Raw genomic sequence first — 24617 nt, forward strand, 5'->3', positions numbered from 1 at the left:
GGACAGGAAGATTTCGAGACAATGCAACAATGAATTGACATCCGCGGAATTGCTAGCTTGTCACAAGCGCCTGAAAGTTTTGCGCACGGGACGACTGCGACTGCGCAGCCATCGATTGTGGCTCTATAATCTGCGGAAACGATTTATCGTGTTTCCGTCTACAGAAGGTGAATCATGTCAGAATTCTATGAGAATCAAAATGCTAACTCTTGTTTCCCTGGTAATAACTTGGCGATAAATTTGCGCCTACTTGGTAATCATTCCGTAAAATCGCATTCAGCTCACCTGTTGAGGCACAAAGCAAAATCGCCTCACTCAACTCCAAACGTGGGCAGTTTTGTGAGAACAATAGACTGCTTTAGACATTTGATCACTTGAAAATATAGACCTCACTGCTGCAAGGGGCGAGCTTCCATTAGAACCTGCATTAGAGACTGGGAATTTAAATTGTTCCGATGTGGACTTGCATATGAAGCGGCGGAAACCGAAGTCGGCATCAGGAGCGACTTGAGAATGTTCGTGGGGCTCATTGTCAAAAATATGGCGAATCGGCGGCGCTTGGATTATTGGAATGTCATCGGCACAAGTGACCGTTTTTCGTATACTATTTAGCCCTTGATCAGACATTGAGCGCGAAGCTTGTTAGAGAGCGGAGTCTGGCCCTGTCTACGAGCGACAAAGTATGCCTGTCACCACGTGCGATTGATGATTCCACGTCTCAAGTGGAGGGCTCCAAAAGATGGACAAAAACACGTGCAGATGCTAGGAAATCTCTTTTTCCGACAGGTGCAATACTGCAGCCGCAGACAAGGCAGTAATGGAGCTGCGAGGAAAACTTGAGCTGATGATTGTCAAGCAAGGAAACTCGTCCGCCCTGAGGTGGCGCACGTGTGCTCGCCTGTTTTCCTTGAGACACCGAGCGGATGTGGCTGTAAGCCTACTTGCTACTTTGGGATAAAGCGGCAAGTCTAGTGGACATTGCGGGCGATTGAAATCATGGGCGGTCTGTCTTGGCCGCCCTCTGCCTTCACGACTATTGGTATTGCTCAGTCAACTGCTCCGCAGACTCTAGCGATGAAAGTATTAGCTGATACATTGACCGTAGAGGGAGGACAGGTACGAGGTTCCTAGTTGAGAAGACTAAGAATCTGCCCCCTGAGTACTTTATCTCGGAATTTATGTATGGGTGGTTCACTCCACACTGGGAGAGAAGTTTGTCCCGGGGTCTCGCCCCGACGTCGCCGTCCCACCAGCAATTACGGAGTATACTAGACGGACGGCCTTGGACTTGTCAGGAGCCAGTGTCGATTTCGGTCTCCTTCTTGGGCATTTGCTGAGTCTGAACGGATCATCTCGCTGAGAACTCGAATCTGCCGGCTTGCAATCTGTACCTCACTCTACGGGGACATTAAATTGCCTAATGATCATGTACGGCATTGCTGGAGGAATACATACTCTATATGCAAGCCAGAGCTGGGGTCATCTCCACAAGCGGTCCCCTCCCCAGACCTGCTTATTGCTGAAATCTCCTCGCAGACGCTGAATGAAGTAGTATTTCCTAGCGATCCGGTTGCAGTGGCTCAGCGCGGAAGACGAGGCATAGTCTTCCATTGTAACGTCGTTTATTTCCCCGCCACACCTTGCAGCATTTACAGGACCTACTATCAGTACTACTGGGTAATAATGCCACAATCGCCCCCCGAAAAACGGCGCACCAGGCGAAGCTTTTGCGGCCCCGCCCCGACGTACTGGGTAGAGCTGATTGTGAGGTTTATAGGGGGGCAGAGGAGGGCCTTGGGAGTCGACCTTGTGGCGACCCGGACCGGGGATGAATAGAAACGGAAGGAGACGCCTCGTGCTGCGGCCTGGTGGGACAATTGCATTTTACATTGCGCCGTACAGATGAGGTGTGAGCCACAGTGCTTTTTCGCGCAGCCCGTGCATTTGCCCAGCAAGGCATAGGAAGTCTTGGGCGCCCGAGGCCAAGGCTGTTCAATCTCGTCGCCGGAGCCTCGCAGCCTTCATCTTTACTTATTGCCCGGACAAGAGTGCCGGGAGGCTACTCGTACTGACGCTGAGAAAATGCATCCGCAATGGTTTCATAAACCACCATGCAGGTTGCTCAACAAGCATTGGCCTGAGGCTTGGCCACTTGTACGACTAATACTCACAGTAATAAGCCACAAGCCACCAACCCGTGCTCCCCCAACCTCTCGCCGAACTTGAGGGGGGGGGAGGCAGAGAGGCACACAGGAACTTCGTCAGCGCCACCAAAAGAAACCTGCGGAGCTGGTTCTGCCAAGACAGGAACCCTTGCGCAGCTAAGCTGGAAGAGTATAGTGCTTCTCCAGCTGACCCGCCTATTCAGGCCCCAGAACAAGCCGACGCCGCGACGGGCTGGAGACTTTTACACAATGCCAAATCCACCTGCCTCATGCGGGAAGTTGAGCTTCTGATAGGTGGACAATGGGCAACAAGCATTACGCGAACGCATTGATTTGTCTACCTCTCGCCCCGAACAAAGAATGGCTAGCTTTTGGCCATTGGGGAAGAAGGGGAGAGAGAGAGAGGAGTCGTAGGGCCGACCCGCTCAGCTCTCCTCACCGTGGCGAGCTATTAACACGGCTCAGTGACTGGCGCCATGGCATCCATGCACCTTGCCGTGCTGGGAGCACTTGGTCTGCATGGTTATCGCCGCTGAATGGTACCTATATAGCTAGCCGGTCGCTGTTCCATGGACTCGACAATCTTTTCCTCGCCTTCTCCATCCCAAATCGGTCTCATTGACATATCGCCTATACTCCACCACCTGCCTCACACCGGTCCGTGAAAAAATGAAGTCATTCGCAATTCTCTCTTCTCTCGTCGCGGCTGCTGCCGCTGCTGGTCGCTGCGGCGGTGACAACTGCGCCCGCCAGGTCACTGGTACCCGCGATGGCCTTCTTGCCGTCACCTCCCGCCAGGCCGATTGCTCCAGCTTCCTGCTGACCACCGTTGTCCCTGATGCTACGTGAGTCCCTCATCACTCGCCCTTTTGTGTGCCGGTACCATCTGTCTCTTACTGACCGCCGCCCCAGCACTACCACGGTCACCGTCACTGTTGATCCCGATGAGCCGGCCAAGTTGAAGCGTGAGAACATTGAGGTCCGTGCCGCCACCTCGGTCCCGACCGCCGTTCCCGCCTACGCTTCCGGCTGTGACAGCGCCTCTCGCTACTCCTCTGCTTGCTCTTGCTGGGGCATCACTGCCAGCGTCACCACCGCTAGCCAGCCCACCAAGACTGTCACCGTCACAGTGACCAGCGACTATTGCGAGGACCTGTAAATGCCCGAAAGGCAGATGTCCGCACCTGGGGGGTCGCATGGGCTACGCAGATGAAACTTACCCCTCCGCCGGTCAATAGCATGGCGGACGGGCTGTACAGGAAAAATGGCTATACAAAGGGCACAGCATGGTACAAGGTACGCGATACATGAACAGTACATGAACAGCACCAAGCAGACAATCACCGACTGGGCCAGTCGGCTGGGCCAATCAATGTTGTGGGCTCACTTGGTCGATGTAAATAGACGATATATAAGATTTAATGATCAAATCCAAGTACAAATATATACAAGTATCTCATTTCCCTTCAAGGCATGACGTGATTGCATTTTGCATTAACCATGTGTCAGGGGCCGGATCGGCATTATTCAATCGACGGCGACGATCACTGCTGGTTAGTTAGTCAATCCTTCCTTTTGAGACAAACGATCTGGGGCTCTGGCAGGTGGTGACCAGGACGATCTGCCAAACCCTCCTCGGCACAGGTCATTGGTCGCTGAACCCACAGTCTAAATATTATAAAGAAATGCGGCATTGCAATGGGCTTTCCCCCCCAAGTATCATCCAGACATGAGATGAGAGCATTTAGGCACCGCGGTTCCTGTTTATGAGCAACTAGTGTTCTATTCCCGCCATCTTTGGTTGTGTGTCGGCGGTGTATAGACTCTTACTGGGCCCCCTTCGCATCAAAATGATTTCTTGAAGACGAAAAGTTTAGCTTATCAAATCACTCACAGCGCTTTCTAATAAGAGAGGCGCGGGATGCTGTCCTCTGTTACCGAGGGTGGTTTACCCGTTTCATTTGCCAGAGCACAGATGTTCAAACAAATTTCCCGCCGCACTCGTACAATCGTCGGAACCAGCTACAGATTGGCGGCGATCAACCTCGCTACGATTGATACTTCGCGAACAGGACTTGCTCGCTACGAACCTTGCAGTATAGCTAAGCTGAGCAGAGCAAGCCAGCTCATCGTGCACACTGTGCTACCTCTGCTTTCTGAGCTGCGGATGCCCTTGCTACACCACTGTACATCGCTCTTGAAAACTTGGAGGCTGCTAACAATTGCAGAGAGCGGGTGCCCGGGATTCACCTAACAATGATTGGTCTGATAAGTTATTAGTGTTTGGGGAAAAACTGAAAGTCAAGTTTATTAGCCTTGCGCTGTGTTCTCTGTGGCTCCACATGCATTGCCCAACAGCCAAGATGCTCCCCCATTCCGATTACCTTTCGCAGTAGTCCACTTCGGCAAAATTGTGCCTGGCAATACTTTCCGAACAAAATATCACTCGCGAGAGCCTTAAAGAGCGCGAGGAAAGGTTCATTTGTACCCAACTGGCTGTGTTGTAGCATTGGGCAGCTCACCTGCTGCGCATCGTTTCCGTGGGCAGGGCTCAACACCGCTGCTGCATTGGCGGGGCAACATGATACTAATAAGATAAACAAACGCACCCTGTCACCACCCTTTAACGCCGCCGGGTCAACCGAGCCAACGCTGCGCCGGCGAATACATTTTCATTTCCCTTGCTCGTTCAATCTGCTACTATTGCCTAAGCTCCCCTGATTCCCCCTTGCTGGCTCGCCCAAGCCAGTCTTTGAGTATCCCAGATCCATTGCCTCCCGGACTCGGTTTTGTGTGCCGATGTCCAGACGACGAAATAGAGACGACGAGCTCAATTTCGAGATACACGTTGACGCTTCTTGTGTTCTTGAGACAGCTCACGAGGGGCATAGCGCAGTTGGGATCACGGTGCCCCGAGACACCGACATGACGACCCCGAGTCCCATCAGCGACTTGACCGCCAACTCTGAAGGCTCAGATGCAACGATCCTGGACACCGTCGAGGTGGAGGATAATAACTCTGCCAGTCGAAGAGCTTCAGATCTATCTAATGCGTCGTACGAGAGCGATAGACGTCCAGCAAGCGAGCCCGGATCCGACTACAACCGATTAGCACGCAACTCCTATGGCAGCGTCTCTGAAGACAGACAGTCGGTGGGAGGCTCTGACCTGGCCGAAAGTAGAGTTTCTATTGGCCAAAGCAGCTCACAGCATGAGCAGGATGACGACGTGTTCAGTGATCACAGCCCGAGGAGTTCAACGGGCTCCAATGCCGATGCAGACCATCATAAGAAGCCCCAGACCGACTCTCGAAGAATGACTGGTGGATCACGAATTTCTGATATGCAGCCATACGACCCGGATGAAGAATTCATACCGACAGTCAGAGAAACTCCACGGCCACCATTCCGATCGCCATCTTCGGTCAAAGCCATGCAGATGAACTCCCCACCCCCGTCAATCACTGGCTCGACACGCTCGAATCGTAGAGCTACTCGGTCAAGCGTTTCACGAATAGGATCGCCCGCCATCTCCACGCAGTTCTCCCCGAAAAAGACCCCACCCCGGTTCAAGAGAAACACCCCGCCTTTGGTTCTGTTGCATGTCACGTTGTTGCCGTTGAGGTGGCCGTGGGGTCATTTGATGGATAATGCACGGCCGAGTGAGCTCAGTGACGCCGGCAAGAACTTACGCGAGGCATGGAAACAGCTGCAAGCTCGAGTGGGAGATACGATTTCCGACCGAGGCATTCTACTTCCACATCCCCAGAATGATTTTGAAATCCTGGAAGAGCGGCTTCTCGAGGCCATGGAGCTTCCACTGCGACGTCGTGCTCGCATCCTCGAATGCGGACACTATCTGGGGCCGGCCAATGAAATGGCAATGCCGGATGATGATGTTGTTAGCGATGATGGAGACTTTGAGGAGAATCTGGCTGGAAGAGAGAAGCGCCACTGGTGTTCGACCTGCCAGTCCGATATCCGGTATGATTCTCTTGGAGAGGGTAAGATGTTTCGAACCAAGGTTTACGCCAGCAATGGTCTTATGAAGGCTGGCGCCTGGGATGCCTGCTGGAAGGAAATGGAGCGGGTAGATGTCGAATTGGAACCTATTATTGATTCCTCCATCGTGGATGAGCTGGAACGTATCGCTGCTACGCAGGAGCGTGAGGCTATAGAAGCTGAAATTGCAGCATCTACTCATATTGCCCAAGCCGCACCTGAGGATGCTTTTGATGCACCAGCTACTCACGAAGATGAACGAACGCTGTACGAGGAGAGAATGCGCGAGATATACGGCCAACATGAAAGCCCGGAGGCTGTCGCGGAAGAGATGGATCCAGATGTGCTAGACGAGCAAAAAGCACCTCCTCCGGCATGGCCCGACACCTCGAATGCAGATACGCGCGGCATGCCCTGGGCTGATGCTTTCAAGTTTGGATTTCGCGATGTTATCCAACTGTTTGTATTCATTCTCTGCGTACTTGTCCTCCAGTATATGGGAATAGGCTTTGACAGAACAAGAAAGAACGACTCTAAAGAGACCGAGCATCGACAGCTGGTATCTACTGCGTCATCACGAGGAGCTTCCGGTGCTGAAATAACTACAGGAGACGCCAACTCCTCACACACAACGACAGCCTTGTCGAATCCCATTGAGGAGTCTTACGCAGCCTGCACCTCGGCTCTCGAAGCTGCACAGGCGTCTTTGGTCCTAGCTACGGCAACGTCGACCGTCATAGTGACGGAGACTGTCTCCATGGTATCGGTAGAGACTCACGTTGTAGAAATCGAGCCACAGCCCAAGGAGCGGTCGACATCAGCAGTCCACGAAAAGCACACGACGGAAATGGCGCCTCCCCCTCAAGTGGACGCACCCGTCGACGAAGCGGAGACTAGACATGAAGATGATGCCAACTCGGACGCTCCCGTCGACGAAGCGGGGACTAGAAATGAGGATGCGAACTTTGACACACCTGTCGACGATGCGGAGACTAGAAATGAGGATGCGAATTTCGACGCAGAAGAAAAGACAGAGTTGTAATGCCAAAGAGCGCAGCGAGGAAGGGGAGCCCTTTGTGGATAGTTTGAATGAATCTAAGAATGACAACATGTAGATAGCCATGATATAGGTATGATGCCAATACTAATGAAAACGCCAGTTGATGACATGCCGCCATGATCCAAGCCGCCCATTCACGGAAGAACATACAGTTACTTGAAGAAACACTCGAAACTACAAGAAGACCCCCGTGCATAGTTGTATCGTTGCTTTTTTTTTTCATTTATTTATAGTCGAATATATATATCCATGCATTCAATTTGCCACTCTCGTTGTCCAAGAAGGTTTCTAAGCCACCCAAGCCCTAGACCTGTCCATTCCGGCTTGGTTGCCGCTACGCTCGAGAGGGTAGTTACTGTGGAATTGAGAATCCGAAGCACGGCCCCATTGTACACGGCCGCGCTGCTGCTGTTGAGCGCGACGGGGCAGTCCAGCCCGCTACATGACGACGAGGCTGCCTCCTCCAGGGGGTTGCCCGGGCGCGGCAGGAACCAGTTGCTATTGTAGTCGAAGAAGCATCGGTCGGACCAGTTGCAGCTCGTCAGAAACAGGATGATGAGCAGGATGCTGCAGTATACACACGGACGGTGCAGGAAGTATGTGCAGACGAAGAAGAGGAAGATGAATGCCGGCGAGGCGTTGGTCGGGATAAAGAGGAGAGGAAGCCAGCTACATCCGGGGGAGGGGAGGGGGGGAGATTCGGTCAGCGCACGTCGAGAGCAGGTGGCCATGACGTTGGAGATTGTTGCATACCTGCGCAGACAGAACATTGGAACGCCGTTGTCGCCTTTTTTTTTGCAGTCTGCGGGATGGAGTGGCAAGCGGGACGGATAGCGTTTAGAAGGCTCTAAGGTGCGCCGCCACGAAGCGACAGTCAAATTATGCGCGTAATTTTGTAGATGTGCCCCCCGAGACTATTCGATCGACTGTAAGGAATGAGCCTGGCTGGCTAGGTAGTTTGTTCTGCGTCGTAATGCTTTGGGAGCAGCCGCGTGGTCGCCGTCGCTTGTTTCGCTTTTCGGGTCGGTCTCGACCAGAAACCGCAAGAAACCGGCCCGCTGGGTGCTTGGATCGGTGTCGACTTGAAAAAGTAAAAAAAGAGAGAGAAATGAGCTGCGGATGGATAGATAGAGAGACGCGATCGATATTGGATGGGTTTTCGCAACGGGCGGCGCAGATTGCAGGCGTTGGGACTTGACGGTAGGTAGGTAGGTAGCTGCCAGTTGTGTGCGACGCGGGAAAACGATGCGGACTCATGAAAGGCTTCAGTGGGGCCACAAGAAAGGTTCACCAGCCGTGGGTGTTATAGTGATTATAGGGGCTAAACTTGGCGCAGCACATATCAAAATAGGCCTGTGATGATAATGTACTACTTGGGCACTTTATTTGATACCTACCTAGGTAAGTAGCCAAGTACTTAATACTCCGTAGACGTACTCAGGTATATGGGTAAGTAGGTATAAGTAAGTAGCATGTAGATGGGTACCCCGGTACATGGTGTACGTGATAAAATTCACCACGTTGGTGATAGTATCGCCGAGTATTTATATACTAACAAGGACGTGCCGTAGCCTTCAAAAGGGGTAGAGACATGGACAGTCGGACAACAAGAAAATGGCTCCTAGCATATATCTATATGTACTAATCATTGCGCAAACAATGCCCGGAGGTTTCAAGCGCAAGCCAAGCCGCACTTTGTTCCTGTTTGCTTCTGCTTGCAAGACACAGAGTTGTTCAATGCCATGGAAACACGTATATCCTCATTCGAAGCAGATGCCACCAGGTGCCCAAATCATTCGTTTCAAACCCAACGTGAAAGGGAGCACAGCCGCTTTGCAGCCAGCCTGACGAGCCAGCTTGGTCTTTGTGTGCCAGGCGGCGAGGAAGCACGGAGGTGCAACATTGGGCCGTAACAGTTGATGACTAAGGCATTTATGTAGTCATTAGGCCTGCGACGCTAGCGAACCGGAAAGCTCTATCTACCCAGTACCTTAGTAGGTCGTGACCCGCCACCGCAACGGACAGCTCTCTAATTTTCCGAGTTCAACCACCCAGATTTATCCCTCTAACCATCTTTCTCTTCCTTCTCTCCTCTCCCCAACCAAAGCGCATTTCAACTCTTTACGCTACGCCGAGCGCAGCTCCGCAACTTGTTTGCGCTGCATTGCCTTGCCGTCTTGATTTTCTTTTCTCCTTTCTTGACCTACGACCATGGATCTCCCGGCCGCACCGACACCGCCTTCGGGTGGCAACAATACATCTGATCGCACCGCTAGTCTGCTCAACCTTCTCAAGTTCAGTGGTAGCTCATCTGGCGCCAACTCCCAGAGGCAGTTTGAAAAGGAGCAGCCGCATAAGCAGCAGCAGTCTAGTTTGCCCCCAAACTCGGCGGCGGCTCGGCTTCATCAACCTGCCCCAGCGGGTGCCGATCCTAGTGGTTTGCTAGCTGCACTGATCAGAGGCAATTCTGAGAATGATGAAGCAACTCCAAGCCAGACTCAGCCGGCTCCAGTGCAGCCGTCCAATCCGTTTGGCAGTGGCTCGCCTCCCGCTGATACGAGATCATACCTACTGAATTTGCTCAATCGTCCCAAGCCTAGCCAGACAGATCAGCCTCTGCTGATGGAGTCTGAGCAGGGCCAAGCACAACCACCAAAAGGCAGTGAAAAGCCACATGATGCGTACTACGAGCAGCAACATCACCAGATGCAGGCGCACAATGCTTATGCCCACCCACATCAGCAGCCACAGGCTGATTCCTTCTCGGATGCAAAGCAACCTGCGTCAAACGCCGGTTCTTCGTATTCGTACAACGCGTCACAAGATGCTCAAACGGACATGTCTGCAGCCTTGTACCAGCAGCTTATTGGTAGTCTTTCAAAAACATCTCCGCAAAGCCCGCAAGCGCTCGCACCTGCAAACACTGGGCAGCTGCACATTCTCAAAAGGGACCAGGGCTCGCCAGCGGGCCGTCACCTTCACGAACAAGCTGTGACGCGTAGCCACGAACAGAGTCCCCATGCAAGCCCTAGGGACCAAGGGCGCCAGCATCTTGACCGCGCCGCATCCTACCAATCTCAGCACTCTACTCAGCCGCCCATGCAGGCTTCTCCCCCAGCAGATTCAGCCTCAGGCCAGGGCAGCGAAGCTGTTAAGGAGCCTGTCTCCTCAGCAGTCAGCGAGCTGACCAGCAAGGTTGACGCGGAGGCTCGTGAAGCCCTCGCCCGTGCAGAGCAACAACAAGCAAGCGTTGACAACGCCCCAACACTCGCCAGCCAGACAGGCGATATGTATTCCCATGAGAAACCAGATGAGTCTTGCGCATCGCATGCGGCTGACACCAGTGGAGACACAACCAAAGATCTGAAAACTGATCTTTCGGAAGCTCAACTGCCAACAACCAGCATCCTCCCTGTCCGCGTTTTGACGGAAGAGGACCAAGCTGTTGCTGATAGCTGGGAAAGTGCCGACCAAGACGAGATTGTTGTCATCGAAGAGCCTGAAATGCCTCCAGTCAAGGTGTACAACTTTCCAATGAAGCCCTGGATTTCAATCAGCCTTCAGGAAGATGCCACTGAACCCCGGCCGCAGTTTCGCGACGAATCCATCATGGACATTGCCCGACTCAAGAAAGACTTCGACCAAATCGACCGCAACCTTTACACCGCTTCGCGAACCTATATGACATACGGCATGTCCAAACAAGGTGGCCTTCGAGTTATCCGACAGGATGATGGCAAGGACGCAAAGGTCTTTACCGATACCAAGGATCGCATTTTCAATGTCGGCATGTCCATCACACCCCCCGACCACGAAGGGCCCCACAAAGAAGCCATCATCGGTACAGGTATCAGTGGTACCGTGTACTGGGTTCAGATCAAAGATGGTGACAAGGACCACATTGACGATGCCCATTTGGAGCAATATGGATTCGCCCTTCCTCCCGTTTCCACACAAGAAGGTGATGCCCCTGGTGGAGCTCTCAAAACCCGTGCTAGAGCATCAACGAGTCGCCCCGAATTTTTTGCCGTTGGTCGCGGCAAATGTATCAATTTCATCTGGCCGTCTCACATTCTCCAGAACAACCTCTTTAAACCTGGGCATGACCGAGTTGCTGATACGGAACGGTTGTTCAATGAATGCTCCCTAAAGATCAACACTGGCAAGGCGGGTAAAGACTTTACCTTCAGTCAAGACGACAGTGTTGTCGTTTCACTGGACAAGTCTGGTCGGGTCAAGTTCTGGGATGTTCGTGACCTGACCGCGGCCAAGGAAGGAACTGCCGGTCGCTCCGCACTGCCCGCGCACACTGCCATGGAGATCAAGGAGCCTCTGATGACTCTTGCAAGCACGCCGGAAGGCGAAAAAGCTTGGCCTACATCAGTGTTGTTACTGGACAAGCTTCGGCCCTATCAAAGAAGGTGTGCCCTCCGCTATATGATTGTTGGTATGAAACAGAACCACACTTTGCAGCTTTGGGATCTAGCTCTAGGCAAACCTGTCCAGGAATTCAACCTGCCTCATAGTAAGGAATCGGACGCTGTTTGCAGCGTCATGTACCATGCCGCCAGCGGCATGATTGTTATCGGCCATCCAACGAGAAATTCAATCTACTTTGCGCATCTGTCGGCACCGAAGTATAACCTCAAGAGCGTTTCTCAGGCCGACTACATTCAGCGACTGGTTACTCAGGATTCCTCCGTCTCGCAGCCGGATAGTACCGCTGTGATCTCTGGAGTTCGGGAATACTCTTTTGCCAATCGTGGCATTCTGAGAAGTCTGGATATTCTGTGCAACCCTGCCATGATGCAGGACGCAGAAGAGCCTACTCTCTTCGAACTGTATGCGATGCATTCCAAGGGCGTGGCTTGCATGTTGATCAAACAACATGAGCTGGGGTGGTCAAAGGACAACAAGGTTTTGCAAGCTATTGATGCTGTCACTGAAGGTGTCGTGACAGTTTCTAAACTGAAGGCACCACTAGCAGCGGATAATCACACCACCTCTGAGGGTCGCTCTGGTAACCGGAACCTTTCCAAAGAGGGCAATGGCTCCCTACCCTCGAACCATAGCGAAAGCAGTCAGCGGGCCGCCGACTCAAACACTGTCTCAAAGGCTCGTAATGAAAGTAAAGAAAATGATGTTGCTGCTCAATCTTCAAAAGAGAGCCAGCCCGAGAGGCCTGAGAAGAAATCCAGAAAGAAGAAATCTGCCGCCTCTAAGGAAGCGGAATCTTTATCTCACGGGCCATCTGCGGCGCTTCGCGATGGCCAGTCCGATAAAGTGGAAGGCAAAGGCGCCAATGGTATTTCCTCTGACGTTATGGAGAATGCTATTGCCAGCATGGAGGCTCGCCTGTCCTCTCAGTTGTCGGACACGCTGAAATCTTCATTGAGAAATCTGCAGAGCAAGATTGAAGAAGGCGCTCGCGTCAGGGACGAGAGCTTCAACCATCATCAGCTGAAGCTCCTCGATATGGTTTCCGAAGTATTGAACGAGAATACCCAAAAAGTCTTGGAATCTCTGATTCACAGGCAATTTACTGAGCTGGTCATTCCTGCTATCGGTGAAAAGACAAGCAAGAGTGTTACGGATCTGCTTAATAACAGACTTCAACCAAGTGTCGTCTCAGCTGTGCAGAAGGAAGTACAATCTGCCATCCCGCAAGCATTGACCCAGATTCTGCGATCTGGGGAGCTCGCAAATTCGGTCGCCGAACGAGTCAGCCCAGCTGTATCATCGGCTGTGCAACGCGACTTGACTGCCACTCTGGCACAGCGCCTGGCACCAACTTTGAGCTCGGTCGCAACACAATCAGCTCAACGTGTGGGTGGCGATTTGCAGCAGCAGTATCATGAACAATTTGAGCAGTTGAAGGCACAGCACATGGCAGACTCAAACAAGATAGACCAACTCAGGTCCCAAGTCAGCCAGCTTACCGAAATGGTCTCAAACCTCGTGTCGACACAGTCCCTGATGCAGTCTGAGTTGTACAAGCTCAAGCAACAGCCCGTCCACGAGCTGCCCGGTGTGTCTGGTCATGCTCCGAGCACAGTTGCATCACATGGATACGCTAGTACCAACAATGTCAACACGAGCAGCCACCCAGGGAGCTTTGCACCGAGTCAGGCTGCGAGCAATACACAGCCATACATGGGCAGCCCCCAATACATGAGAGGACCGCAGCATGTAAGAAGCCCGCATGGCTCAAGTGGCCCGTCTGATCACGTCGGACCTGCAAACAATGTCAACGCTCTAGCCGGCGCGTATGCTCACCAGATGAGCAAGAGTGAAGTCGACGCCGACAATGACCTTGCTCAACGTATTCAACTTATCGAGCAAGCCATGAATGAGGGCCGCCTCCATGACGCTATCATTCAGTGGGTGCAGAGTGGCAAAGAGGGCGAGATCTTCAGACGAAGCCTAAGCCGATATCCAGCTACCAAATTTGCCAATCTGCCGCCTCTGATGTTGCTGGTTGTGATTGCAACGATTTCGAAAGATCTCAAACCGAATCCACGGCTGAAGGAGGAAGTGGAATGGATCGAAATGGCAGTACATGCATTTGCTGAAAACATGCCGAGCCACGTAAGTGCCCGCCCGAAGAGAAACAACAATGGAAAACATTCTGCTAACGGCAATACTAGGATTGGGAAAAGCAGGGTGCGCGTGATGTCACTAGAAGCGCTTCTCAGACGATGCAACTACTTATAAATCGCATTCGACCGCTGATTGCAAGCCTTCAAGACGGGTTTCCAACAGATCCTTTCCTGATGAACCTTGAAAGAGGCAAACTTGAATGGATCGTTGGTACCTCTGAACATATTCTCAGTTCTTATGATAGCCAGCGTCACTTTGAATAGGTTCCAGCAAACTGCAGAAACTGGGAAGCTCTCTAGTGGTTTTGAAACTTTGGCGTCGTTGTTTCTTACGAGTCGACATGAGCATGGAGTTGATTGCTAGTTCACTTTTTCTTGATCTATGTCTTCATCCCCTGTACTTATTTTTACGTCTTTGCCTTGTTTCGTTGCGTTGCATAGAGAACTTGCCCTTTTGTCACGCAAGAATTGTTTCACTACTGAAGAAAAGTCAAGGAGAACTGCTCTACTGTTGAAGAAGACGAGTAGCGAGGCAGAGTAATGCTGGATAGCCTGATGGATCATAACGACGATGTCACGATTCTGTTAGATAATGTACATGTCTGCTATTTTCCTACATATCTTGTCACAGTCGCTGATGATGCCTTGACAGCTGTAAAGAAGCTGTGCATTGAAACACACAACACCACACGTGATGAATATATCGTTTATAAGAGGGGCAGGACTTGGGGACTTGGGGAGATAGATTGAGGCGTGGAATCCGGGGTATGATTGGGTATCTGGAAACCAGGCGGGGTTTCTGGCCGGATGATGCTCGATGTATCCTATGAAGACCCATTCTTGAGATGGAGTCGGACTGTATCCGTATTGTGAATGGACTGCCAGCGCAGCATTTCACCGCAAGAAGAAGCGGCTACCTGAATGGACAATGGAGGTATCACCGCCATGCCCGCCACTTTCAACCATGGGGAGCAAAAGCGCCTTGCATTGTAGCTCCTTGCATTGTAATTAGCGCCTCGCATTGTAGCGCCTTGCATTGCAGCGCCTTGCGTACTGGGTAAGTAGGCACTTGCTCGTCCCAACCGTGTCATGTGCTGGGAGGGCAACGTTTTACCCAGCAGCCAACATGGCACAGTCGTCACGACTCGTGCCGTGAATGTCTGCTGTATCGCAACGTGGCAAACATTGCGAACGAGTCAGACAGGTGCATTCGGGGTCGCGACGGCTCGAGAAAGCGTTGACTGGGGGGGGGGGGGGGGGGGGGGGGGGGGGGGCAATCAAGCGGTGGACTGACCCAAGCTTCGTTTTTTGGCGGAGACGTTTTCCACCCCCTTGCTTGCTGTATTGGTTTGCTGGCCTGGAAACTTTGGGGTGACAAGAAACTACGTAATGATACTCTCTTGCGGGGAACCTTGCTGGGCAAAGAGGTTCGCTCGCTTGTTGGGTATGGAGTACTACTCTCGGCCGCCTTCCGTCGGAGGTGCCCTCCTCAATGGCATCACGCCACGAATCCCAAAATCTCTCTCTCTCGCGCGCGCGCGCGCATCAAGTGGTGTAATCCTGGGGCTGGGATAGACAGAGAGGTCACTGCCCATTCCACGATTGCCAAGGGCGGAGGGAGGGTTCCAACAGGCCCCCCCCTCCCGGAAGCGTTCCGGCCGAGAGAAGAGAGCGATTGCCCACGCTACTTTACTGTTAAGGAGCAGATTCATCAGCATCCCGCTAGTAAGTTACTACTCAGTAACAGTAACCGTCGGGGTCGTGTTCCTGGGCGCGCACAACCGTCGATAATGAACTCCACCTCCCCTTGATGCAACAATGTGCTGTCAGATATCCAGCCAGAAAAAGAAAAGACGATGAGTAATTTCTCGCAAGCCCCTCGACCCGCAACTTCCTGTTGCCAATGGGAATTGCTTGCCATTGCCATCTGAAGTGGCTGCCAGTAACACTTGGCTATCCGTATTCCGTACAGAGTCCTACTTACGTACTGACGCTCGAGTCAATAGAAATCGTGTTCTATTTCAACTCTCCAATAGTCACGTGTCAGACTATTGAAGCTTGGGGCGGCGCGGACTGGTGCCAAAGACATATATCAAATGGTCATGGCCACGGGCTGCTCTTGACCAAAACACCCAACCCAAGACGCTTCCTGCAACCAAGACCCCTTTCTGGACCAAGACACTTGCTTTGTGAAGCCGAGGAGTCGCAAACATGTCACCCTCTTCAATCTTTGTCGCCTGTGCCGTTGCACTTTTCAATGCCAGCGCCATCATGGCTGCTCCAGGTATGCTCTGGGCGTCGGAAAATCCTACACGCCAATCTGCGTTGCTAATAAACTGCTGCAGCTGTCGTCATCCAGGAGCGTTGCTGCGTTGGCGGCGTGTCATATGGCACTGCCCCGGAATCCTCCTCTGATTGAGCCAGCTTCCATAGACACCAATACTATCATGGGATTAGCTTAGCAAAGAACCAATGCATAAATTTTGACACTGTTTCTGTGGCTCATGTCGCTCCCCTCAACGGAAGGCGTGCACTGTGCTCAATCTCGGTAATGACCTCACTCTACGGTGGTGTACGACCAAGAACCAATCCACCAATTGCAAGCATCTCCATTTCCTCCCATCTGCCTCATCTCTTCTTCCCTGCCCCCCTTTCTTTCGTTTGTTTGTCTGTTCAGGCAGCGGAGAGCTCGGCAACAATGCCCCGGCTTGGGGGGCAGCGCGTTCAAACCGAATGGCATCACAACAAATGGACTCAGTGGTCAAGAATGCCCCCCTTGTTAGAGTATGCACTAATAATAACACCAACGGCGGAGCCCACTGCCATTGTACAGATAAAGATAAGCCCCGGTTATCGCTCACTTTGATCTGGCGACAGCGAATCAACTGTGGCATCTGCCCGGGCAATTGCCTATTTTAGGATGGGTACGGAGTACTTCCGTTTTAGTTTATAGCTGCTCTGCCTAATAATGCCAAGACTTGAGCATTCTCCTTGTAGTCTATATGTTGCCACAATGCCACAGTAGTACAGGTACGGAGTAGTCTCAGGGGAACTCAAAGGCGGTGCATAGTAAGTAGCACCGCGGATGAAGCAAGTCTATAGGTAGATATGTAAGTACGCAAGTACGTTTCGTAATGAAGAATGCTGCCGCGTATTCATCTATCAGTCAGTACCTTGTAATTTGTATTGGTTGCCCACCAGAAACTCGGGCAGACCTGGTAAGCAACGGCCATCAAGTCAGTAAGTAAGGGGGGACCAGCTCGGCCAACATGGCTCGAGTACGAAATGAAAATGCCAACTTCCGAGTAGCCTCTCAGCCCACTCATCAGGCAGTCTGTAATAAATGACAAGTCCCCGCCCATTGGACCAAAGTAATAAAGGTGCCACAGTGCCTAACTTACCGGGCCCAGCATTGAGGTAGGTACTCCGTACTCGGTAAGTACTGAGTTCACAAATAATAAGCATTGTGAGCCACTGGGCTGGTCGACCCCAGGATCCTGTTGCATCCATTGCCACCCCGGATCTCTTCGTGTCACCACAATTCTCTCTCCTAGGCCGGGCCATCATCCGACCGCAGCACTTGGTAACTACCTACCTACTTGCCTACCTACCTACCAGTCCCTTCCTAACCAGCCGCCGACCACGACACCATTGTACAGAATCGTTGTACAACAGCCCATGACACTCAGAGGGGTCATGGGTATCGGGCGGTAGGCCGCAGGCATCCGTCCCAGCCAATCCTGAGAAGCAGCTGAGAGCTACAGTGCTCGTCCTAATACCATTGTGCACGCACTCCTAAATAAATTTGCATCTGAACCAACAACCATGGAAGCCAGCCCGAGCGCCGCCAGCCTGCTCTGGTGGTCCATCGCCGCACCCTCCAGCACCATCTCGCAACTCGAAGAGTCCATCCTGACGATTTTGCCGTCGTGCCTGGTCTTCTTACTCACACCAATACTCTTCTTGCATCACCCGGATCAGCCTGTGCGACTTCGCCGTGGGCGGCTCTTGCGGCTCAAATTTGTATGTGTACCGCCACAGATGATTGCCCGGCATCCCAACTAAAAAAAAGACTTGATCAGTATTGTGCCGCCACCCTCATCGTACTCCAGTTTGTCTTGACAGTGTCGCAATGTACGTCGCTCGGATTGGCGGCACGGCGAGAGCTCCCGACCTTTTCAATAGACTTGATTGTCGCTGCGTCAGTCGCCGGCGCGGTGTATCGAGAGTATCACCGTGCTGCCCGAGCATCCGTGTTCCTCGGTCTGCATGTCGCTCTCGGCCTCGTCATAGACGGCACAAAGAGCCGCGCCTATGCTCGTCACTCGGACACTCGTACTGCCGCGTACGTGAGCGTCATCTCTGCCGCGGTCCGTCTTGTCCTGTTGCTTCTCAACGAAGTACCCAAAGGTGCGGCAATGGTTGACGGGCACCTGCAAAGACGAGCTAGCAAAGAAACGTCGAGCGGGTTCTGGGGAAGAGCCCTCTTCTTGTGGCTCAACTCGACGCTCCTGCTCGGGTTTCGAACACGGCTATGTTTGAACGATCTGGACGAGCTGGCACCCGAATTCTCCTCCGAAACGCTTTTCCAGAAATTTCAAAGCCGCTGGCGGAACGCAGAACATGATTCCAAGCGCAGCCTCGGTATCGTCTGCTTGAGGGTCCTGCTGCGACCGCTTCTCGTTGCAGCCTTGCCTCGATTTGCGTACGCCGTCTGCTCGCTCACTCAACCGTTTTTGCTGCAGCGCTTGCTCACTGCTGTGCAGACCACTGGTTTGGCCAGTTTCACACAGGATTCTATACTCTATGCGTTTCTCCTGCTGTATTTCTGCATTGCTGTGTCGCGCGCGTCATATCACCACATGTTGAGCCGCGTGGCGATTCAAGTCAGAGGTATTCTGATCGCACAGGTCCTTGACAAGAGTCATGCCCTACCAGGATCAGGATCAGGATCCGTGAGTTCCGCGGCTTTGACTCTGATGAGTAAAGATGTCGAGGACGTCGCATCGGCGGTGACCCTACTTTATGAGCTCCCCATCAACGTCCTCGAGACTGGCTTGGGAATGTGTTGTCTTGCGCTGTTTGTCGGCAAAGCTTGTCTGATGATCCTGCTCCCGCTCTCCTTTTCTGTCATTGTTAGCATAAGCATCAGCAAGTACTCCGGTGCTGCCATCACTCTATGGAATAGGCAAGTCTGCCATCGGGTCTCAGAAACCTCCATGGTTCTCTCTCAATTGAAAGTGATCAAAATGCTCGGCCTTGGTCCCGCAACTGCAGCCTATCTTCAGCGGTTACGTCAAGACGAAATTGCATCGTCACAGAGCTACCGGATCGCTAGAACACTTGTGCCTGCATCACAAATGTTTGTTTCCACCATAACACCCGTTCTGGTCGTCGGTGCTGCCTTTTATTGGACTTTTATGGGGACACTATCTGCGATCGAAATCTTTCCGTCTTTGGCTGCAGTGGCCATTATTCAAAGGCCGATTTATAGCCTGCTGGTATTCTCTCCCAGGGTCGCGGCCATGCTCTCGTGCCTGCACCGCATTCAGAATTATATCGAACTCGCCGAGGATGCGGATCCTCGAATTCTTGCTGGGCCTCTCCTGGAGTCGAATGATGAGAAAGAGGCCGACGAGGCGGAGCACTTTCCCTCAGCTGCAATCGAGTTCGATGACGTGACGCTCCTGTCACCTGACTCAGAAACAGAAGTCATACAGCAAGCCAACTTCTCACTCGAACGTGGCAGCATCACTGCAGCACTCGGCCCAAGTGGATCTGGCAAGTCGGCGCTCCTGCGAAGCCTCGTCGGCGATGCTAATGTTGCTGAGGGCTCCATCTACGTCGAGGACACCGTGATTGGCTATGCAGATCAGTCGCCATGGATTCGCAATGTATCTGTCCGGGCCAACATTTTGGGAGAGCTCCGGTTTGACGCTGTCTGGTACTGCACCGTTCTACGAGCCTGCCTTCTCCTCGACGATCTTGCTCAGTTTCCAGGCGGAGACGAGTATATTGCTGGCACCAACGGGATAAATCTGAGCGGCGGACAGCGCCATCGCATCAGCCTTGCTAGGGCTCTCTATTGTCGAGCTCGAACAGTGGTGCTGGATAATGTTTTTAATGCACTAGATCAGAAAACTGCCGTGTCCATACTTTTCCGGTTGTGTGGTGAAAACGGACTACTTCGCAGAGCCGGATGTACAGTAATCATCGCGACGTATCTGCCAGAAAGCTTAGAAGACGTTGACCAGTTGCTGCTTCTCGACGGAAAGGGGGGTGCCACATTGGAGAAGGACTTCGGAGACGAGTGCTTTCGAGCCAGTCTGGTACAGGCTCTTTCCGACGAGACAGCGATGGCAGGGCTGGGGACGGAAGATGAAGAAAAGGCTGCTATCCAAAGGTCATGGGTGCTCCAAGATCTGGCTAACCAGCCTGCTACCACTATCGCAGCGCCGAAAAGGAGGCTGGGCTTGTCGTTGTATACGTTCTTCATTGGCACCGTGGGAAAAGCTACGTTCGCCGCTTGGCTTGTCTCGGTGTTCTTGGTCTCGTTGGGAGAAAGCGTGCCCGACATCTTCATTCGTGTGTGGATTTCGGCTGCGCCCGACAACATGGTCTATTTTGCAGGATATGTCGGTGCCTCAATTGTCGCAACCCTCATCCATGGCGTCTCGTCCAGTTTACTCTTCTTCGTCCTCACGCCTCGCTCCTCGATAGGCTCACATGAGAAATTGACCGACGTTGTCATGCACTCCACTCTCGCATACTTTTCTAGCACTGAACTGGGTTCAATGTTGAACCGATACAGCGAGGATATGAACTGGGTTGCTCAGCAACTCCCGATACAGGTCCATCGATTCTTCTACATGATGTTTCATATTGTTCTCCAAGTCCTGATCATAGCATCCGGGACTACTTATATGGTTATGATACTGCCTTTCATCGGTACAGTAGCTGGTTTACTTCTTTACTGCTTTGTGCATACCTCCCGTCAGGTGCGCTCGATGGCGCAAGATGCGAAAACACCGGTATATAGCCATTTTACCGAAACGGCCAGCGGCTTGCGACACATCAAGGCTATGGGCTTGCGTTCCAGCAACTTCAAAACCGGCCTTACTCTTCTGGACATCTCGCAACAAAGCCTCTACACCGTCAGTTGTCTTAAACGCTGGCTGAGCTTAGCAGTTGACCTGTTGGCCAGTGCCGCCTGTTTTGCCTTGACGTCTCTTAGTCTGAAGTACAGAGAGAGCACTGCAGTCCCGGCAATCGGTCTCTCCTACCTGATCCTGTTAACGTTTGGTCTCTCCCTTGAGTATTTCTTCGACAGTTGGGCCGATTTGGACAGTGCGATGAATTCACTGTCTCGACTGAGAGCCTTCCTGGAGAACACACCAACCGAGTCCAAGGTAGCTCCTAGTCAACTTCCGTCAAATTGGCCTCATAGAGGCTTAATCGAGATGAAGAACGTCGTGGCTAAATATGGGGTCAGCGGGCCCGCCAGATTGGAAGGTGTATCTCTTCGGGTCGAGCCTGGCAACAAGGTCGGTATCACAGGTCGTTCCGGCAGCGGCAAAAGCTCCTTGTTCTTGAGCATTCTGGGCTTCCTGGACTACTCCGGAACGATTGACATTGACGGAGTTGACATATCTACGATCGCACGCGACACGTTGCGCTCGCGCATTATTACCATCTCGCAAGACCATTTGAACTTGGGTGGCACCGTTCGAAACAATCTGCGTCCATTTCACACTCACATGTCTGGTCTGGATGGCGCTATCATTACGGATGAGACAGTAAAAGATGTCCTGGGTCAGGTCGGACTGCTGGAGCGCGTGGACAACCAGGGTGGCCTGGATGCGCCGTTGAGCAAGGTCGGACTCTCTCACGGCCAACTACAGTTGCTGTCAATCGCGCGTGCAATCCTGCGTGGGAAGGAGATGCAGAGCAAAGTTGTGCTGATGGATGAAGCCACCAGCAACGTTGATTCAGGCACGGATGCTAAAATACAGAGGGTCCTTCGAGAAGCGTTCGCCGGGTGCACAATCTTGATGATTGCGCACAGGCTGGAGACGATTCAAGACGCCAACATGTTTGTAGAGGTGGTAAATGGGAAAGCAAAAATTGTCAAGGCCTGAGTGGGTGCTTAGAAAATTACGTACTCGATAAAGGCTGGAAGGTACTGATAGTCAGGGGTTCTAGCCCCGTACTGTCCAGCCGGGCGCAGTCATCTCTCCATAACATAGCGGCCCATGATAAGACGAGGAGCTCTCTATTAATTTATTTTTTTATTTTATTTTTTCCTTTTCCATTGGTAGCCGTGCCCTTGGACGAGCCGTGGGACGCTTCCACCAGGGAAATGCGTGTTAGTATGCATCGTGGTCCGAAGGATCTCCAGAGCTGGCTTTTGGCGGTTTTGAGACGATAATAGTCACCAATTTGCCCTGGGGGGACTCGGTAACTACCTGGTCAATCAATCCATCTGCCTGCACTAGTGAAATGTCACAGCGCAATCTTCAGAGTAAACGAGAATGATTCACCTGCAGATGTTATCAAGCATGGCAGCAACCACTTACCCTAGAGGCCACTACCGTCTGCATCGCAGAACTAAAGGGGACTGATTTTCAATTGACGTAGCTTGTCATAAAAAAGCAGAGTTGGTTCTTTCAAACGATGCATTTAGAAGAGGACACTTGATCCACTCTGATCACTTTGATACACTACAAGCTGGGTAGACTGGAAGTGTTTGACGGCGTATTGCTCCGCTGACAGAGCGTCTTGCCGCGGACAAAACAGCGCGATATAACATCGGTTACGAGAGCCGCTGGGCGCGCTTCTAAAGAGGGGCCGCGACATTTTTTTTTTCGAACTCTACAGAAACCAACTGCGCGACCATTTACATTTCCAATGCCATGCCGAGATTCGGTACGCGACGGCACAGGTTTCGCGGGGGCTTTGGCTTCATGTCAGACCTGGTGCCGAGCGACTACACGTTTGACCGAATCGTGACCAAGCTCAAGGACTTCGAGTCGACGTCGGCCAAGCTGCGGCTAATCAACTCGCACACGCCGTCGCCGAGCCACTGGGCCCGGCAGCAGGAAAAGGAGCACGTGCAGGCGGGCGCAGCGGCGGTGGGCGAGCCGCCGGCGGCGCCCGAGGGCACGTTTGCCGGGGCGCGCCCGGCGCTGCAGTCGCGGCTGCTTGTGCTGGACGCAAGCTTCAACCCGCCGACGCGGGCGCATGCCCACATGGCCAAGGCGGCGGTGCACGAGGTGCTCGAGGAGCAGCGCGCGGCCGTGGCCGAGGCGGAGCGCCACGCCGCCGCCGCCGCCTCGCTGGCGGGCGTCCCGGCAGCGCCCGTCGTGCGGCCCCAGACGCGGCTGCTGCTGCTACTCGCCGTCGCCAACGCCGACAAGGCGCCGCAGCCGGCGGCCACGGAGCACCGTCTCGCCATGATCTACGCCTTTGCCCGCCACCTGCACGACGAGCTGCGCCGCCGGGGCGACGGCGTCCCCGTCGAGATGGCCGTCACCTCGGAGCCCTTCTTCAGCGGCAAGGCGCGCGCCCTGCGCACCGCCAGCTGGTACCCCAGCGTGCGGCCCTACATGACCTTTACCAAGTGCGACCAGCACGGCCGCAAGTTGCCGGGCAAGGCGGACCTGCCGCCGATGGAGTTTATCGTGGGATTTGACACCCTCGTGCGCATCCTGAACCCCAAGTACTACAAGGCGGACGTTGCTGAGGAGCAAGAGGACCAAGGCGCAGAGACCAGCTCAACGGTAGTCGCGGCGGCGGCGGCGGCGGCGGCGACGACGACGACGACCACAAAGAGTAGTGGTAATGATGTAGACGGGAAGGGCGCCGCGCAACGCCCAAGTTACAAAGGCAAGAACAAGGAACAGATGACGGCAGAAGAGACGGAAGCCACACAGTCACCACCAGACTCCCTCGCCACGCTGCTCGATGCCAGGAGTGGGCCGCACAGGACGCCCATGATGAAGGCGCTGGACCCCTTCTTCGAGCACGCGTCGCTGCGGGTGATGCTGCGGCCAGGCGAGGACCACGGCGAGCGCGAGGCGCAGCGGCGGTACATTGCGGCGCTCGCGGGTGTCGAGGGGGCGGCGGCGGCGGCGGCGGCGACGGGTGTGCGCTGTCTCGATCAGGTTGGCGGCGATCCGGCGTGGATGCAAAAGGTGCGCCTCCTCCCGGACGAGGACGATGATGGCACCCCAACGACTACGACGACGACGACGACGATGACGATGACAGTGGGCGTGAGTAGCTCGCTGGTAAGGCAGCGCGTGCACGACTACGGGCCGCAGGGCGCCGAAGGCTTCGTATACCCCCTCGTGCTCGACTGGCTCAAGAAGCACGAGCTGTACCAGAGGCCGCGCCAGCCCAAGGGCACCTGAAGAGAGGGAGAGAGAGAGAGAAAGATGCGGAGGCGGAGGAGCGGGAGGGAGCGAGGCACTGGAGCTGTGAATGGGAACCACGAGTCAAACGATGTATGCATGTGATGATTTCTCCTTTGTGATGAAGAGGTGTAGTTTGTTGTGTCTTCATTATCTTGTATGCAGAATTGAAGCACAGAGTACGGACATTTGTGCAGCAAAGCACCTCGCTGCATGATACTGTGCATGAAGCTGCACATGATGCTGTGCAAGTGTGGTGCATAATAATGCGTGAAAGTGTGCCTGTTTGCCTAATCCGTGACTGGCACTGCCAAGGCCTAACAGGTGTATTATCTCCTTCTTTTATTTTTTTCTTTTATTTTTTTTCTTCTCGGTTTAAT

At 53.2% G+C, this 24617-nt stretch overlaps 5 protein-coding genes across 5 annotated transcripts; all 5 read left to right on the forward strand.

Annotated features, from left to right (window-relative positions):
• Positions 1-2834: 2834 nt before the first annotated feature.
• Positions 2835-3324, forward strand: V2A60_002680 (uncharacterized protein; the record flags this gene model as incomplete). The annotated part of the gene is made up of 2 exons (XM_083254027.1): positions 2835-3010; positions 3078-3324. The coding sequence occupies 2 exons, from the start codon at positions 2835-2837 to the stop codon at positions 3322-3324; spliced, it is 423 nt and encodes a 140-aa protein (XP_083110153.1).
• A 1640-nt stretch (positions 3325-4964) lies between these two features.
• On the forward strand, positions 4965-7208 carry V2A60_002681 (uncharacterized protein; the record flags this gene model as incomplete). Its single annotated transcript, XM_083254028.1, has 1 exon — positions 4965-7208. The coding sequence occupies one exon, from the start codon at positions 4965-4967 to the stop codon at positions 7206-7208; it is 2244 nt and encodes a 747-aa protein (XP_083110154.1).
• A 2229-nt stretch (positions 7209-9437) lies between these two features.
• On the forward strand, positions 9438-14089 carry V2A60_002682 (uncharacterized protein; the record flags this gene model as incomplete). The annotated part of the gene is made up of 2 exons (XM_083254029.1): positions 9438-13814; positions 13874-14089. The coding sequence occupies 2 exons, from the start codon at positions 9438-9440 to the stop codon at positions 14087-14089; spliced, it is 4593 nt and encodes a 1530-aa protein (XP_083110155.1).
• A 3561-nt stretch (positions 14090-17650) lies between these two features.
• Positions 17651-21963, forward strand: V2A60_002683 (uncharacterized protein; the record flags this gene model as incomplete). The annotated part of the gene is made up of 2 exons (XM_083254030.1): positions 17651-17848; positions 17908-21963. 2 exons carry the CDS (start codon positions 17651-17653, stop codon positions 21961-21963), a joined length of 4254 nt encoding a protein of 1417 aa, XP_083110156.1.
• Positions 21964-22737: 774 nt separating this feature from the next.
• Positions 22738-24237, forward strand: V2A60_002684 (nicotinamide-nucleotide adenylyltransferase; the record flags this gene model as incomplete). Its single annotated transcript, XM_083254031.1, has 1 exon — positions 22738-24237. One exon carries the CDS (start codon positions 22738-22740, stop codon positions 24235-24237), a length of 1500 nt encoding a protein of 499 aa, XP_083110157.1.
• Between the last annotated feature and the right edge of the window lie 380 nt (positions 24238-24617).

This window comes from Cordyceps javanica, chromosome 2 (assembly GCF_051103115.1).
Source record: "Cordyceps javanica chromosome 2, complete sequence".
NCBI classification, from domain to species: Eukaryota; Fungi; Ascomycota; class Sordariomycetes; order Hypocreales; family Cordycipitaceae; genus Cordyceps; species Cordyceps javanica.